Source organism: Sceloporus occidentalis, unplaced genomic scaffold, assembly GCF_023333645.1.
Source record: "Sceloporus occidentalis isolate IW3139 unplaced genomic scaffold, rSceOcc1.0.p SCAF_1, whole genome shotgun sequence".
Classification (NCBI taxonomy): Eukaryota; Metazoa; Chordata; class Lepidosauria; order Squamata; family Phrynosomatidae; genus Sceloporus; species Sceloporus occidentalis.
In genome coordinates, this window is record NW_028316981.1 from 57994685 (window position 1) to 58012656 (window position 17972).

Here is a 17972-nt window from a genome sequence, read left to right on the forward strand (position 1 = left end):
ATTTGTAACTATTGACTACATGTGTGTGCATGCGCCTTGAAGTGGCCTGTCAACTTATGACAATCCCATGAATTTCATAGGGATTTTTTAAGCAAGGAATACTCAAGAGATGGTTCTGCCAGTTCCATCCTCTGAAGTATAGCCTACAACACCTAGTATTCATTGACAATCTCCCATACAAGTACTAACTAGGCCTGTCCCTTCTTGGCTTCCAAGTACAATTTAAGTCCTGTTACAGCCATTTTAGAAGGCAAAAGCAAGCTATTGAATAGAAAGTTTAACCTTCTCATTCTCTCTCTTTTTTGACAGCCGACTATATCTGGTGATGGCAGCATCATGGTCTGAAAAAGAAAGTTACACTGCATTCAAGTTGTAGTGACATGTTCAAGATGAAATTAACCTTCACAGAAGTCATGTTTCATTTTAATTAAATGTAAAATTATATTAAAAATTATATTAACTATAAAACAAAATACCACAGAAATTAGGAATTGCTGCTGTTTTCTTTCCTCCCCATTCCTACTTGATTTGCTAGAAATACTCAAAATCAAAACTACATTTCTGATATTTCAGTTCTTCCAGAAGTATTTCCACAGTTTGAGAAAAACAAGTAAAAAAACTTCTGACTTTAATAATGTCTTCCTCAACACCTCCAGAAAATATATGGAGATGATGGCAGTTTCAGTTTAACCTATATGGAGGGAATCAGTTTTATGAAAGCTCTTTTAATATATCTTATGTCATAAGAGTTTACTCTTTTTACCAACTGAATGAAAATGCCTGCCCACGAAATGTCAAGGACTTACAAAACCTTGCTATTCACAACAGCCCAATCACACATCATAAAATAAAGAGCACACCAGGAAATTAACATTTAAGTCTTACTTACCATTGCTTGAGATCTGAAAAACTTCTTTTAAAGTCAGTATCTCTGAAATGAAAATATTGCCTTTAAGCAAACACATATTATTGCAACTCTCTCTATGGTAATATTAATGTAAACTACAAAACACGACTCGGTTCACCTGATTTGTACTAATCTTTAACAACTAAGTGATAACAAGCTTTTTAAAGGATATAATGTTCCACTAAGATTAAAGAATTCTCTCCAATGTTTGTTCAAGTAGGTGGTAATTTGCACAAAGGCCAGTTGCTTATCTGTGGTTCTTTGGGTGGCTGGGATGCCTTTTCCTCTGAAGGAACCATAGCTACAGGTTCTGTCTAAACTGTAACAAGTTGTTCTAAAGCCTAAATACTAACAACTGTTCAATGGGCCAAAATATCCTGGCCAAAGGACAATTACTCTAGCAAAGCCAACAAAGAAACCAGTCTCACAGACAGGGACATCAGCTGATTAGCCCTATTGGAACCCACATTTTAAAAACTGGGCCCTGTGTTCTTCCCCCAAGGAGACAAAACAGAGGCTGTGCCTGTCCATATGTGGAATCTCCTCCAGCTCCTGGTGAAGGGGTGGGGAGAGAGGCAAAAGGGGAAAAAAAACAGAGGAAGGTAGGAAAGCCTAAGTAAAGGAAAAAGAAGAAAAAATCTTTACAAAGAAAAGTTCCCAAACCTGAGGAAAGATTTCTAGTTCATGGAGAGAAAGTCTTATGCCTTCAGTCACGGTCGCACTCAAAGTAGAACTGATTGGTGGTCTCATTTTAGGACTGCAAAAAGTCTGTAGAAGGCTCTATAACAGAACCCCTACACAGATACAGAACTCACACCAGTGAGACACACACAGACACTATGAGGAAGAACCAATCTTACCCATCTGCTCAATTTGGGGATTTCCTTTCACAACAACTGCCCTGTATGAGATTGGTGTTCACTGTTCAGGGGAGACCCATAACCTCCTGAAGAGGTTTTCCAAGGGATGGGGTGGTCTTAAAGGGGTGGTGGAAGGAAAGAGAAGTTGTGCATGCTTTTATTTGTACAACCACTGAACACAACATTAGGAATGAAAAATCAGTCTTCTAATTGAAGCCTGTGAGGGAGTGAACAGACAGGCCCAGCTCCACCAGGGCTAGCCTGAAGAAGAAGAGCCTTCCCTCCAGTCCATCTGCCTTGGTTCAGGCCTCAGAGGGAGAGAATAACCACTGGACCTCATTCCCTTTCCCACCACCATTCTCTTCTCCTTTTGTGTCATGTCTTTTAGACTGTAAGCCTGAGGGCAGGGAACCGTCTAATTAAAAATAATAATTGTAAGCCGCTATGATAGCCTTTAGGGCTGAAGGGCAGGGTATAGGCACCATAAATAAATAAATAAATAAATAAATAAATAAATAAATAAATAAATAAATCTGGGCCGTATCTTGGTATATATGAGCAACTGATGGACAACTGCCCATAAAGATAGCAATGCTGGCATTGAATAAACTACTGTGTCGGCACCCCAATTGTGTCAGTAGCTACTGTACCTTTTAGATCTCTTTCCTTGAACTGGGTAATGGGAAACATCATGGCATCAGCTAACTGAGTAGACAGTACTGCATGACAAGAACTGAGCTATGGAAAGAAAAGCCACACACATTTGTATGGAAATACAGATTTCTCCTGCTTCACAATGCTCATATTCACATAAAACAACAAGCCAAATGTTCTGTCTATTAAACCACACCTTTAACAAGCAGAGTGCTCATTCAGTTTGCTTACTTCCATTCTGTTCCTTCCTTTGCGAAGGGAAAGAAAGCCAAGATTCATAACACAACCACAATAACAATAATTGGTTTTAAACTGTTATATGAATCTGGCTTTAGGGCACAATAAACTATCATTTGGGGGTTATGCTCAGAGGTTCTGCCAAACTTTTTTATCTACCTATAATTATTGGTTTTCAGTTACTAATTTGCATAAGTGATGCCAAAAATACATTTCAATCTCTAATACAAAAATAAGCATAGTGCAGTGGTTTTGAGCATTGGATTACAACTCTATAGAGATCAGAGTTCAATTCCCCACTCAACCTGGTATTCATTGACAGTCTCCCACCCAAGTAGTAACAAGGGCTGACCATGCTTAGCTTCCAAGACAACATCTGGTACCTTTAGGGTAGTTACTGCATTTTAAATTGATTTGCTTTGGGAAGGAATATGCTTCACATTAGTTGTTGTTGTTGTGCCTTCAAGTTGTTTCTGACTTATGGTGACCATACCATGGGCTTTTATTGGGAGTCCTGGTGATGCAGTGGTTAAATGCTGGTATTGCAGCCACAAGGTTGTGAGTTCGATCCCAGGGGCTCCAAGGTTGACTCACCCTTCCATCCTTTCATAGGTTGATAAAATGGGTACCCAGCTTGTTGGGGGCAATTAGCTTACACATTGTAAACCACTTAGAGAGTGTTAGTTCACTGATTGCTATTATTATTGTCAAACCTTCTTTAGAGAGGATTTGCCATGGCCTTCCTCTGAGGCTGAGAGAGTGGGAATTGTGCAAGGTCAACCGGTGGTTTTCCAAGAACAAGCTTAGATTTGAACCCTGGTCTCCCACTGCACCACAATGACTTTATACTTTCTAATTAGAAAGCATTAACGGGGGGCTGTTTTGTAATTACCTATTAAAATATTTCACCACAGAAATTTCTTTAATGGAGAGTGATGCCCAAACCCTTCTGCCCTCCCCAATTTTTCCTCTGCTCCCCTCCCATGAAAAAAAAAATGTTTTACTACACCACTGGGGGAAGCAATTACTTCAGGTGGCAGATGCTGATAAGCAGACCCCTCCAATCACACCTACTGAATGGTCTTGCGCCATCCTCTGCTCCTCCTAAGCTGGCCTGCAAACCTTTGGCACAAGGAACGTCACTTGCCCCATTTCTAGTGATGAAGACTGATCGCCCAGTTTCCTTCTGTATATGGAACTGGTTTGTGAGGGGGAAGAGGCTTGCCACTGTAGTGACATTGCCCTTGCCACCACCAGGCAGATGGGATTTAGAGTCACTGCCACACAGAAAAAGTTAATTTGTATTAAGCAGACTTCTAACTAGCATTTATTTGGGCCTTTTCTTCAAATGATTCATTTTGTTTAAGTCTGGTCATTTAAAGGATTTTCTCTTTGTAATTTTTGCAGCAAAGAAGACTTTTTACCAATAATCCATGCATTATCATGAAGAAAACAGTCATTTCATGGCATATCTGTTATTAATGTCCTTTTAAAATTACCTGTATCATGAACAACACAGCTCCTTCATTTGATTCATAAATACAGGAAATTGAAATATTAGTTAAAATTGATTGTGAGAAAGTTCTTAGCTGTTCCACAATGATTTTTGTGGTTCAATAGCTGTCTACCCCTTTTTCAACAATTATACCTTAATTTCTTCAATAGTGAAATAATGTCATTTCATGAATATAATGAACAGACTTTCCATCTTTCAATTTATATAGACCTAAACCTTGGATTTTATCTACAGCATTTTAATACAATGGGGGACCAGCCGTAAAGCAGGCCCTCTGATAGAATTACAGTTGTCCCTCCATATTCGCTAAGGTTAGGGGAACAAGACCCCCGTGAATATGGAAAAAACGCAAATAACAAAAACAGTTTTTACCTGAGAGGACACCTCTCCAGGAATCTCTAGGTCCTCCAGTGCAACTCTGTGGTCAATGTCCAACATACATTGATCATAGAATGGCACTGGAGTAGCTACAAATGGTCTTTCAGTGCAACTTTTAGTTAAAGTTGACCACAGAGTTGCACTGGAGAACCTAGACAGTCCTAGAGAGAACATATTAATGAAATCTGTGAATAATCAAATCCGCAAATATCAAATCCACAAATATGGAGGGATGATATGGCTAAGCGTGAATGACAAATAGGAAGCTACTCCAAAATGAACTTTGATAAATGCAGGAAAAAACAAAAAGACCTGCTTAATTTAAAGGCTCTAAATCAGATTCAAACATCTATTAAAAACAGCAGAAAAGGAAAATGCCACCACAATGTTAAAGAAAAAGCTCCCAACAAATTGGACTATTGCAAGCAATAAGTCTGATTTTTAAATACATTGGCAAATGCTTGTTTGAAAAGACTACAATAATTAAATAACTAATAATATCTAGAAGCAATACATATAAAGCCTTACCTCATCTATCACTTTTGCAAATTGTTGCAGAGTAGAATTCATAACTTCATCATCCCCCCACAAAGGGAAGCGCTACCAAAAACAAATTGAAAAGAAAAGCTTTTAATCAGAAATTAACATATTATTAAGATTTACTGCAATATTTTATTATAGTAAAGTCACCATAAATTCTTGCACTAACAAAAATACATTGCTGTTCTGACATATTCAAAGAAGAAAACCTTGGATGATTATGGGCCAGGAAGAAAGTATTTCTGGGGTTTCCCTCCCTAGCTTGGCTAAGTCAGTTAATTTTAGTAGACTATGAGGCAAATCAGACCTGCAATAAAAACCAGCTTGGGGGCAGCATGACGGTGTGGCAACCGCATGCCGCATGCCCCGATTCTGCCCCCAAGCCAGAGTCACACCACCCAGCCAACCAGACGATTGGCAGTATGGGAACACATCTGCGGTGCATTTTGCCGCATCTTTTTGCACCAGAAAAACGCCAGATTGCAGCCCCTTTAAGGCCATTTGTATTTGGCCTATATTCTACATGCATGCTCCCAAACATCTACCATTTGTAATTAAATTAAGCAGGTATAGTTTCAAGTTGATAGAAACCTGAAATATTTGTTTATTTAGAGCAATCTCTATGATAATGACAAATTTAGCATCCAACTCCTGTACTTTTTTTTAACAGTGCAGGTGATATGCACAAAAGGGTGGTATACAAATAAATATTATTATTATTATTATTATTATTATTATTATTATTATTAAATGAAGCAGACAAAACTTTGTCTGATGTGGAAATAACAAAATGAAAATATCACATCTTCTTAATTCATTTGTGCCAGGCTACAACTAAAACACATATGAACTGACCCACAGCAAGAAGTTGGCAAGTGACCATTACAAAACATAACTTCACTCTGAACCATACCTGTTTTTCATATTCTTTTAGAAGCTTTGAAGTCAAATGGGTTGCTGCACTCAATTCATTCTGGTTGGCAAAGAAAAAGACAATTTTGCACTAATAACAGACAGATATTACACTGATACACCATGAAATGAGACCACAAATGGCCAGGAAAGTCATCATGTTTTGAATTATTTATAATCATGATTAGTGGTGCTTGGATATGCTTTTGGTATAGTTTATTTGTAATTTGTCACAAAATAACCAATTTCACACTTTTAGAATACAAATTGTGAATAGCACACTTCAAACTCAGAGACTGGGCTACCATTTGAAATGAAAGCAACACTATTCCTTCTGAAAGCAAAATTTCACATCAAGTGGTTTGAAATTAAAAAACAAACAAACCTGCAAATCAGAGGAAGGTTGCTTATTTGCTAGTAGATGTTCAAAATAATTATTCCTGGGGAAAAGGCATTTTTAAAAAAATCATGGATATAAATGGGTAGTCTCTTGCATGGGGAAGGGGACACAATGCTATATGTCAGTTCAATCACAACCCAACAACTCTGAAAGCAACGAATTGATCTTGCTTTGTAATCTACCAGGATATGTGAACCAACAAGACTAGAAAAGGAATGGGTGGGTGTGACCAACAGCCAACAACTTAATGGGTTAAACACCCAAGGAGTGCTGATGCCAGAAAAATCATTGGAAAATAAAGAGACTCTTCAGATTTCAGAGCCTTTATGGATGAGTTTTAAAAAGAAGGGATGGCTTTTAAAAAAATAAATACTCTCCACTAATCCTCTTGAAGTACATGGCCCTGTAAATGTGGATCTTTCTCATAAGCAGAGACCTTGGTCCAAAACGCACTGCAGAAATACTCCAGTTTGAGACTGCTTTAACTGCCCTGGCTCAATGCCAGGGAATCCTGGGAATTGTAGTTTATTGTGACATCAGAGCTCCCTGACAGAGAAGACTCAATGTCTCACAAAACTACAGCTCCCAGAATTCCCTAGCATTGAGCTGGAGCAGTTAAAGCGGTCTCAAACTGGATTATTTCTGCAATGTGTTTTAGACCATAATGAATGTTTGCCTATGATGTAGAAGGTGAATACAGATCCAGAAGTAAGTTTACTGAAAATCTGGTCCTGTTCAGTATGACTTATTCCTATCTTAAGTGTGCAAAAATTGTGAACTGGAAAAAAAATGCAAGGAATTACTTTAAACATGGGATGGGAATTATGTATTCTTCCATATATTCTTGAATTCTAAATCCCGGCATGCCTAACTATTTGGTATGCTGCTTTTATACTATTTGGAGCTGCAGTTCAACAACTGAGGGGCTACAGAGTAACAACCAGGTTTTAAGGGATTTCCTTCTCAACTTCCATGGAACAATTTTATGGTGAAGTTTCTTCACATGTCAACCCAATGTACTGTTACATGTATCTCTTTCAGACACAAAAGCACAATCTACAATTATTTAAAACGTTGCCAACTAATGAATATTAACAATGTTTAAACCTAGACCATGCAGTATCTAAACCTAGATAAGTGGCTGAGAAGAAAGCTACATTACTGCAGAATTTGCAAGGCATAATATTTAACTGGGAAATGTAAGTCTAAATCAGGATGCTTGATGCAATTTCAAACAAACAAATCTTTCCCATGACAGAACCAAACAGCAAGCATCATGGAAACATTACAGTAAAACGCTGACATTCACATCCACACACAACACACACACAAAGCTGCTAAAATTTTGAGAATTAAACTCTTCCCTTGAGCTTTCATGACACAGACTAATACACAAAACAGTGTATTAATCATATAATTTGGAAATACAGTTCAAGATTTTCCAATTTCCAGATTTCGCATTCAGCTACCATACCTGTGCATCATAGATTCGGTGCATGGCTTGATACAACTGGCTAACATATCTGGAAATTGCAGCAGCATCTTCTTCAAACACACCCAGCAATGACCGTGTCTAAATATGAAAAAGACAATGCATATTTTCATAACACTGCTATTATAGTAATGCAGACAGATTCAAATATCACCAAATGGATGGCTGATCCAGAACTGACATGTAATGCCAGCAGAATCTGGGCATATATCCAATAGCCATCAAGCATAAAGCACCCTTTAAAGCAGGGATGGGCAAGATGCAGCCTACAGAGACGTAGCTGTGGCCCTTAGGGCTCCAAAGGGGACAAATAAGATTTCCCCAAAAGCCCCCAAGAGAGTATGAGGGGCATTTTGCCACATTTTGGAGTCTCTTGGGCCATTTCAAATCCAGAAAAGGCATCATCAGAAATGATGTCTGCACTCTTCCTGTTTTGAGGAAAGGCCTCTCATGGATCAAAAAATGGCTCCATAAAAACACGGCAGAAATGTCCCCCATAGACCCTACAGGAGGTTGGGGGTCATTTGGGAGGCCTGTTTGTTTGTTTGCAGCCCCACAAGATCTCCTACAGGACTAGCCCCCCACGATTGCCCAGCCCTGCTTCAAAGCAAATGCTGAAAAGGTAGCAGAATAGTTTTTAGTAAAAGCAGCTACTCTTTTAGTGTTTATTTTTTACTTTTAATGTTAAACCAAGGGTAGGATATTTGTCACTGCCACAAAGGCTGGGCTTGACATTCTGTTCTTAATTAAGTTCAAGAATAAATATAAACTTTAATGCTAAATTTTATATTATGTTAAGGTAAAATTAGGACATGTTTCTCTTGCTACCTGAGCAACTTAGATGGCGTTTCTATTGGATTGTTCAAAAGCATTTGACAAAGTCAATCACCAAAGCCTCATAAGGAAACAGAGCAGGCAAAAGGAGGCAGGAAGCATAACGTAGTAAAAGTTAGACATCTTAGAGTATGGTTAGGAATTGAAGGCCCCATACAGACAGGCCAAAATAAAGCTGCTTCAAGTCACTTTGGAGGTGTGCTGTTTAAATGATGCATGCGTACTAAGAGTCCGGACGTTGTGCCAAAGCTGCACTCCAGTCCTTAGGACTGGATCGTGGCTTTGGCATGGCTTCTGGACTCTTAGTACGCATGCATCATTTAAGCAGCATACCTCCAAAGTGACCTGAAGCAGCTTTATTTTGGCCTGTCTGTATGGGGCCATACAGTTGTGTTGGATTTCAGCTCCCATCAGCCCTAGCCATCATAGCCAATGGTAAGGAATTCTGGGAGCTGCAATGCAACAACACTAGAAGGCCACACAATTTCCCCCCGTGTCCCAGGAAGAATGCAATAGAGATTTATAAAATTAGCAACAGTATAGAAATGAACTATTGGTTTCCTCTCAAAATACCAGAACCCCATCAAGTAAACTGTGAAGTTGAAGGCTTTCATGGCCTGCATCCATAGTTTTTTTATGGATCTTTTGGGCTATGAGGCCGTATTCTAGAAGAATTTATTCCTGATGTTTCACCAGCATCTATGGCTGGCATTCTCTGAGGATGCTGCTGAAAAACCCACCAAAAAACCATGAAGTAAACATTGGTAGGGAGCTCTTAGAATGGAAGTACATCTAGCAATGCATAGATTGCTTTTGGAATCATTTGCTACAGGATAGCAACTACCATAATGGATTTTTTTTTGCCCATGATACTTATGGGGAATATATTAATCAAAATCAGTGTGAAGCAAACAGTGGAAATAGCATCTTCAAAATGATCTATGATTCCAGTTAGGTGTTGATGACTAGAATCATAGAGTTGGAAGAGACCGCAAGGGCCATCCAGTCCAACCCCCTGCCATGCAGGAAATCTCAATCAAAGCATCCCCGACAGATGGCCATCCAGCCTCTGTTTAAGACCTCCAAGAAGGGAGATTCCACTATACTCCAAGGGAGTGTGTTCCACTGTCGAACAGCCCTTACTGTCAGGAAGTTCCTCCTAATGTTGAGGTGGAATCTCTTTTCCTGTAGCTTGCATCCACTGCTCCAGGTCCTAGTCTCTGGAGCAGAAGAAAACAAGCTTGCTCCCTCCTCAATATGACATCCCTTCAAGTATTTAAACAGGGCTATCATATCACCTTTTAACCTTTTCTCCAGGCTAAACATCCCCAGTTCCCCAAGTCTCTCCTCATAAGGCATGGTTTCCAGACCCTTCACCATTTTAGTTGCCCTCCTTTGGACACACTCCAGTTTCTCAACATTCTTTTTAAATTGTGGTGCCCAGAACTGGACACAATATTCTAGGTGGGGCCTGACCAGAGCAGAATAGAGTGGTACTATTACTTCCCTTGACACATAAAGTGACTTGCTACTTCCAGCTGGTCTTCTTTCCAAATTGGACTTAGATGGTCACTGTTCACCTTTCAAAAGGCCCTGAGCAGATGGGCCAGGAATGCATGGGTTTGGCGTATACGTTCCTGGCCGAGGGGCTAACTCAGGTCAGTCCCTGGGCTGGCACGAGGATGAGCGGGTGTTTACATGTCTGTCCCTGCACCAGCATGTGCTCCTTACATTCCCCCTGCTTTTCCACTAATGAACAGACCGTCGCCACACCTGTGAAAATAGGGTGCCTGACCATGTGGGTGCAGCCAGGTCCCTCATTTCTGTGTGATGGGCGATCTGCTGACTAGAGGAGATACAGGGGAAAGTTTAAATGTGGGGCATTTAAACACCTGAGGGGGTGTGTCGCAGTTTCTGGGAAACTCCATGGCAAACCAAGGATCTAATTGACCTGCGTTAAGGGCTGTTTATCTTGGAATTGGGGCAGTTCCATCAGATCCAAGTCTGGTCTGCCAAGATCTGGTCAAGTCCTAGTGTAATCATTTCTTACATGTGTTTGAAGTTTCTCAAAAAGTTATAAGGACTACTCTATCAATAATGGTGGCCAAATGTGTTTACTTCTAGTCATCCGCCCACTTCAACATCTAAATAGGGAACTATTTAGCATATTTTAAGATATATTTTCAGTGAGATAGCAGACACACACAGTACTGGGCACCTTTTTTTGTGAGCCTACTAGGTTGTGACCTAAAAGATGCTCCAGCATCTTTTCCACCAGAAAGATTAGTGTGGAAAGATTTCCCAGAAAGTAGATGATTTTAGCCAAACCCAACAATTTGAGTAAACACTCCAAATTCAATCTAAACATTCACTTATCAACTCATGTTCACTATGCTCAAATATTATTTCACCCCAGCAATTCCAGTTTGAAATTATGAAAGTTTGTCTCGCTTAGTTAATAATGGAAGCTCTCTAATACTGAATAGGCGATCTAGTTTACTCATGGTCTTCTGAGAGATTAGTGACTAGGAAACATTTTGTCATCACAGTGCTCTGCTATTCATTCAAGTTTGCAGATCAAAATGCTCAAAGACATTTTACCAGTCTGCTTATACCTTTGTGGAAAGCCACTTGAACAATGATTTTTGACAACATACTGGTCTTGCTGAGCAGCCAACACAAACACAATCCTTGCTTTCTTTCAAATCTATGTTGCTTAACCATACAGATGATATAAAACTGCATATTAAAATGATACATAGCTGTTAACTGAAACTGTTCTCTTTCCCTCGATAAAACAAAATGTTGTTGTTGACTCCCCTCGAATCAACCCGACTCATGGCAACCCTGTGGAGAAGACATCTCTAAGACCCCCTTGTCCTCCACTGCTCCATTTAAGTCTTGTAGATTCAGGCCTCTGACTTCTCTGATTGAGTCTATCCAATCCTCCCTGACTGGGTCTTCCTCTCTCTCTGCTATCCTCTACTTTCCCTAGCATGATTGCCCTCTCCAATGATTCATGCCTTCTTATGATGTGGCCGAAGTATGGCAGTCTCAATTTGACCATCTTGGCTTCCAGGGACATTTCAGGCCTGATCTGTTCAAGGACTCATTTGTCTTTTTGGATGTCTACGGTATCCTCAGCACTCTTCTCCAGCACCACATTTCAAATTAGTTTTCTTCTCTGCCACGTTTGTTACTGTCCCAGTTTTTTCATCTGTACATGGTGATGGGAAATACAATGGCTTGGATGATTCTAACTTTAGTGCTCAGTTGTATATCTTTGCTCTTTAGGATCTTGTCTAGTTCTTTCCTTGCTGCCCTCCCCATTCCCCGTCTTCTTCTGATTTCTTGACTGAAATCACCATTCTGATCAATGTTTGAGCCAAGGTACAGGAATACTTTTAAGTATTTTGATTTCTTCACTGTCTAGGTTGAATTGATGTAGTTCCTCCATGGTCATTATTTTTGTTTTGTTTATGTTCATCATTAAACCTGCCTTTGCACTTTCTTCTTTCACCTTCCTTAGTAACTGTTCCAAGTCTGTGAAGTTTTCTGCTAGTAGCATGGTGACCTGCTCTTCGTGATATTTTCTGCATATGAGTTGAACAGTGTGATAAAATACAGCCTTGTGTGACCCCTTTGCCGACCGAGAACCGTTCTGTTTCTCCATATTTTATTCTAACGGTGGTTAAGTACAGATTTCTCATCAAGACTATCAAATGTAATAGTACTCCCATGACCTTAAGAGCTATCCATAACTTTTTGTGATCTGTGCAGTCAAATGTTTTGCAATAACTTTTAACATATACTGCTAAATATTTCTGAAATGTTTCACATACAATATATGGGTTTTTCCCCCCAGTTGTATCTTAGTTCCGGATGCCCCCCCCCCCCCCCCCGTGTAAGAGAAATACTGCATATGGTGGAGCAATTGCTTCTTCTGGCGTGCGGCTTTCGGTGTATGCTGAAAGCCGCGTATGGCCTGCCTGCATATAACGTGGGCGCACTGTACTTGGAGATAATTCAAATGCAATGTCAATCTATGGTTTAGTGTTACAGAATCCAAGTCTGAAGTTGCATCTCTTTCATCTGTTGTTGGCTATGCTTAATTACCCCTGGTCTGTGGTAAACCATCGGTTGCTGTAATACGGGAAGTACCAGACTATAGCTTGTGTTTGTCCTATGAACCAAGACTGTAATACAGATCGAACCCTACAGACCAGTATGTAGAGAGATCATGTTGCACCTTTGAGACTAACTGAAAGAGTCAGTCTCAAAGGTGCTACACGATCTCTCTAGATTCTGATTCTACAGACTAACATGGCAATATCTTTGAATCCTACAGATCAGTGTTTCGCTGGGGGATTCAGAGCAAGGAAAAGACATATCTTGCCATTATACTAAATCATGGTAAACTGTAAATAAGGAAGTACAGTCATCCCTCCATATTTGCGGCTTTGAAATTTGCGGATTTGATTATTCATGGATTTCATTAATATGTTCTCTCTAGGACTGTCTAGGTCCTCCAGTGCAACTCTGTGGTCAACTTTAACTAAAAGTTGCACTGAAAGATCATTTGTAGCTACTCCAGTGTCATTCTATGGTCAGTGTATGTTGGACATTGAGCACCGAGTTGCACTGGAGGACCTAGACAGTCCTAGAGAGGTGTCCTCTCAGGTAAAAACAGTGTTTTTGTTATTTGCGGTTTTTCCATATTCACGGGGGTCTTGTTCCCCTAACCTTAGCGAATATGGAGGGACAACTGTAATAACATACATAAGCACAGTGCCCATTCTTACTGCAATATAGAGGGGGTTCAGCATTAAACCATCTAGTAAGGTTATCCTCAGTTAATAGAGGCTTGCTTAAATTCATAGTTAACTTGAGAATGAACCTGGGATTCCTTTACTCATAACTCAGATTATAATTAATCTCTTAAAAATCTACCAATATGTTTGGCTACAGAATATATAAACAAATGATCATTTACTGCATGTTATTAAGAACTGTTTCCAAAAGAACTTTTGAGATACGCAATACAAAAAGTGTGGAATTAAAAGCTAAATCTGCAATCCCAATTGCCATTTATGTCTGAGTTAAAATACATAAGATCAGGATATAAATAATACACACAGTGCAGTAACACTGTCATGTCAGTGTGGATTATAATAACGCCACTGCACTCAAAAAGCAGTGTAAAGGCCAATTTAACAGAGCTGTAACAATCTTTTATGACATTTGCATACTAACATAATTCCTGTGCCTAAGAACAAAAAGGACAGACTGCCAAGCAGTGATCAAATAGCTTTGTAGATCACAGCACAGGAAGTATTTAGACTATCTCCCCACTTAAAATATTCTATGCAGGAACAGATGACACAATGTAGTTGACTCTTCAGAGAAACCAGAAGATATTCCTCAGCATCGTTCCAGTCTGAGTCAGAATGTGGTTAATACCAATTCCACATAATTTCAACTTAAAGTATTTAATATTATGCTCTCAGACCAACAGGGTAGAAAAAAATTCCTGTCCTCAAAAGAATGTATACGCATATTTGGGTATCATTAAAAAAAGAAATATATTATATATGGCAGTGATACATATGAAGCCTAATCTCTGAGCCGGTTTCACTACAAGGCAATGCAGCTGACAATGCATTTAAGATTATAGTTTCAGAGCAACCAATAAACAAATCCACCTAACCTAAGAGGAAGGGTGCGGTAGGGAAACTGAGGCAGCAATTTAAATGGTTGCACAACAATTTAAAAAAACCAGGAATAGAATTCATCTAGATCTAGTGCCATTTTTCATTCTCCTTGGCTGAAATCATGGGGCTTGAAAAAAATAATTAGAGCTTCAAAAGTTTATTGACACTTCTGCATAAAAGAGGCATTCCTCTTAACCCACTTGGAGCCCAAAGACGGGTAAGAGATGTGGTGGACCTTATTCCTACTACTCAAGACATTCAAAATTCCCCAAAAATGGCCTTTTCATTCTGCAGGCCACATACACACAAGAGCGAGCAATGCACACTGATATTATTTAAGTGTCTGTCAGTGAGGACTTGAAAATAGGACCCCCACCTCTATCACAGATTTCATGTCACTATTACTCCCAGTGTGCTATAGTGGTTTGATGATTCGGGAGACCAGGGTTCAAATCCCAGCTCAGCCATGGAAACCCACCTGGGGTGACCCTAGGCAAGACATGCTCTCTTAGCCTCAGAGGATGGCAAGGGCAAACCCACTCTGAAGAAACTTGCCAAGAAAACCCCTTGATGCTTTACAGTCACCATAAATTGAAAATGATTTGACACAACACAATAACAACAACAAGATCCAATATGTACCACAGCCACGCTGCCACTCCAGTTGGTAGCAGCCAAGTTGGGGCTGTTAGAGATAACCCAGTGCATCTATACTATAGGGATAATAGTATGGCACCCCTTTAAGTGCTGCATCTCTAGCCTATGGAAACTTGGGATGTGTAGTTTTATGTCTTCAGTCTTCTGTGCCAAAGAAGAAGTGCTGGTAGCCTCACCAAACTACAAATCCCAGGATTACGCAGGATGGAGCAACATCAGTCAAAATTGGTGCATTATTTCTACAGTGTTGTTGTTGTTGTGTGTCTCCAAGTTGTCGTGGACTTCCAGCAACCCTAAGACAAACCTATCATATGGTTTTCTTTTGCAAGTTTCTTCAGAGGGGGTTTGCCATGGTCATCCTCTGAGGCTGAGAGAATGTGACTTGCCCAGGGTCACCCAATGGACTTGTTTTGTTGTTGTCTGCATTTAAGTCACTTCTGAGTTCTGGCAACCCTTATCACAGGGTTTTCTTGACAAGATTTCTTCGGAATGGGGTTGCCTTTGCTGCTGCCCTCCTCTGAGGCTGAGAGAGTGTGACTCACCCAAGGCCAACCAGTTGATTTATGTACTCGAATTGGTAATCGAACCTTGGTCCCCAAAGTCCTAGTAGTCCATCACACACAACACACTGGCTCTCACTCTTTCAGCACAGATGCACCCCAATTGTTAGATGCACCCATTTTCATAGAATCATAGAGTTGGAAGAGGCCTCCAAGGGCCATCCAGTCCTACTCCATTCTGCCATGCAGGAACTCACGATCAAAGTACCCCGAAAAGATGGTCATCCAGCCTTTGTTTAAAAACCTTGAAAGAAGATGCCTCCAACAGGCTCCTCAGGTGACAGGGAAGAGGAGGAGGAGGAAGAAGGGGACCACTCCAGAGTAGTCAATGGGGTGCAGTGGGGAGCCAGTGTGGTGCAGAGCTAGGACACTGAGAGACCAGGGTTTGAATCCTAGCATGGAAACCCACTGGGGAGGGGGTGGCTACACTCTGTCAGCCTCAGAAATACATTTATTATTATTATTAGCATTATTATTATTACGGCCATGGTGTTATAGATTATTTTAAACCCAGAATTTTAACCAGAAATCAGCAGGGAGACCAAGGAGTCGATTGGAAGGGAAGCATTTGTATTTTTAGCTGCAGCATTGTTCCCAGTAGGAAATTCATCCAAATTACTGGGACCCCCAAATTCAAAGTGAACCAAGTTTTTATAGAAAGTATTTTGAACAAAGAAAACTACAAATCGTATTTTCAATAGTTTACGTTGAATTAAAACATTTACACCCCTATATATTTATTGGATATTTGAATATTACACCTAACATATGTCACTATCCCTCGTGGTGCACCACTCATCAATCAAAACTATTACCTACTATTACCTACATGTTTCCCAAAACATGTCTCTTGCAATACTGTACTTCCTTTTGTGTTGGTTAGCAACTCAAAACTGGAGCCATTCCAGAGTTGCTGACATTCCTAAACAGAGCATTGGGCATGACCTTAGAATAACAAGCCTTTGCTCTTGGTTCATATATAATCTCCTGAGCATAAGGAAAATTCTGATTTTTTAAAAAAAATTGTATTAATTTAAAATATACACTAGACATATAACAACAGAATTACAAAAAAAAATCACAAACATGCACAACAAGCCAATTCTCAATAGACCTACAGACAAAAACCATCAAAAACCATATAATGTGCAAATGTACATCATTCATTATCTATAAATATAACTTCCTCAAGTTACATTCCCTGATTTTCTTTTACTGTTACTTAACCTAGGTCTCTAAGCAAATAAGATTTGGCTTTATATTGTTACTAACCTCTGATATCTTACAGGTTGTTATTATTATTATTATTAGTATTATCTTTTCCTGATTTCCTTTTCTTTTGTTATTCCTTTACTCTCAAACCCTATACTCTAAACAAAAACACATAGTCAATATAGGATTATAACAATATAAGGAAAACAAAAAAGTGTGATATAAACATCAATTTAACTGATTAATCTCATATAAAGACTTACGCATGTTTATATATATATATATATATGCATAAGTCTTTATATGAGATTAATCAGATAAATAGATGTTTATGTCACACTTTTTTGTTTTCCTTGTGGTTATATATGGAAATCAAGAATAGAGACATATATGAAGGCGCACACACACACAACAACACCACCACAATTTGGCCACACACTCTCAGCCTCAGAGGCTATCGGTGGCTCAGAGTGATCTGGAAGGCCTCCCTTGCCCTTCACCTGGGGGCTATCCTCCAGCGTCTCCTCGATGGGAAGCTTGTCTATCCCAGGCATGGCGATGGCGGCGGCCTCCTCCTTCCTCTCCTCCTCCTCTTCCTGGGCCTCAACCACAACAAGCCCCTTCCCTCCTGCCGCCCTCGGCCCAGGAAATCCCGCCTCGGTGGTACTTCCACGCCGTCAGAGAGAGAGGCCTAGTTCTGGGCGGGAAGGAGAGGGCCGTCAACGAAGCAGCGCCGCTTTCCTAGTGGCTGCGCCGCCCAAGAGGACGAAGAGGCGGGGACTAGGAGGAGGAGGAGGAGGCGCTAGGCCTTGACCGAGGCCTAGTCTATGGGCTACATCCGCACTGGAGAAATAACCCGGTTTGGCCCCGCTTTAACTGCCCTGGCTCAAGGCTATGGAATTCTGGGATTTTCCATAGCACTTGAGTCAGACAACAAGTTAAAGCGGGGCCAAACCGGGTTATTTCTCCAGTGTGGATGCAGTCTTGTTTTCCAGAGCCTTATACACACACACACACACACACACACACACACACCCAAGGGGACACCACAACAACCCCTGAGCGTAAAGGAAGGACAGGCTCCCTCCTTCAAAAAAGTGTA

General features: G+C 40.2%; 1 protein-coding gene across 2 annotated transcripts in view; it reads right to left on the bottom strand.

Moving 5' to 3' along the window:
- Positions 1–17571, bottom strand: part of APPL1 (adaptor protein, phosphotyrosine interacting with PH domain and leucine zipper 1) — a 45702-nt gene extending 28131 nt beyond the window's left edge. Inside the window, exons 1-7 of one of the 2 annotated variants that reach the window (XM_089522243.1) lie at positions 17371–17571; positions 7879–7977; positions 6006–6065; positions 5081–5152; positions 2418–2505; positions 890–931; positions 283–341 (exon numbers count right to left, since the gene is read on the bottom strand). In XM_089522243.1, coding sequence (XP_089378369.1) covers positions 283–341; positions 890–931; positions 2418–2505; positions 5081–5152; positions 6006–6065; positions 7879–7977; positions 17371–17424 — 474 coding nt within the window. In that variant the 5' untranslated portion in view covers positions 17425–17571. The remainder of the gene's footprint in view (positions 1–282; positions 342–889; positions 932–2417; positions 2506–5080; positions 5153–6005; positions 6066–7878; positions 7978–17370) is intronic. The other variant, XM_089522252.1, reaches the window with a different exon arrangement.
- Between the last annotated feature and the right edge of the window lie 401 nt (positions 17572–17972).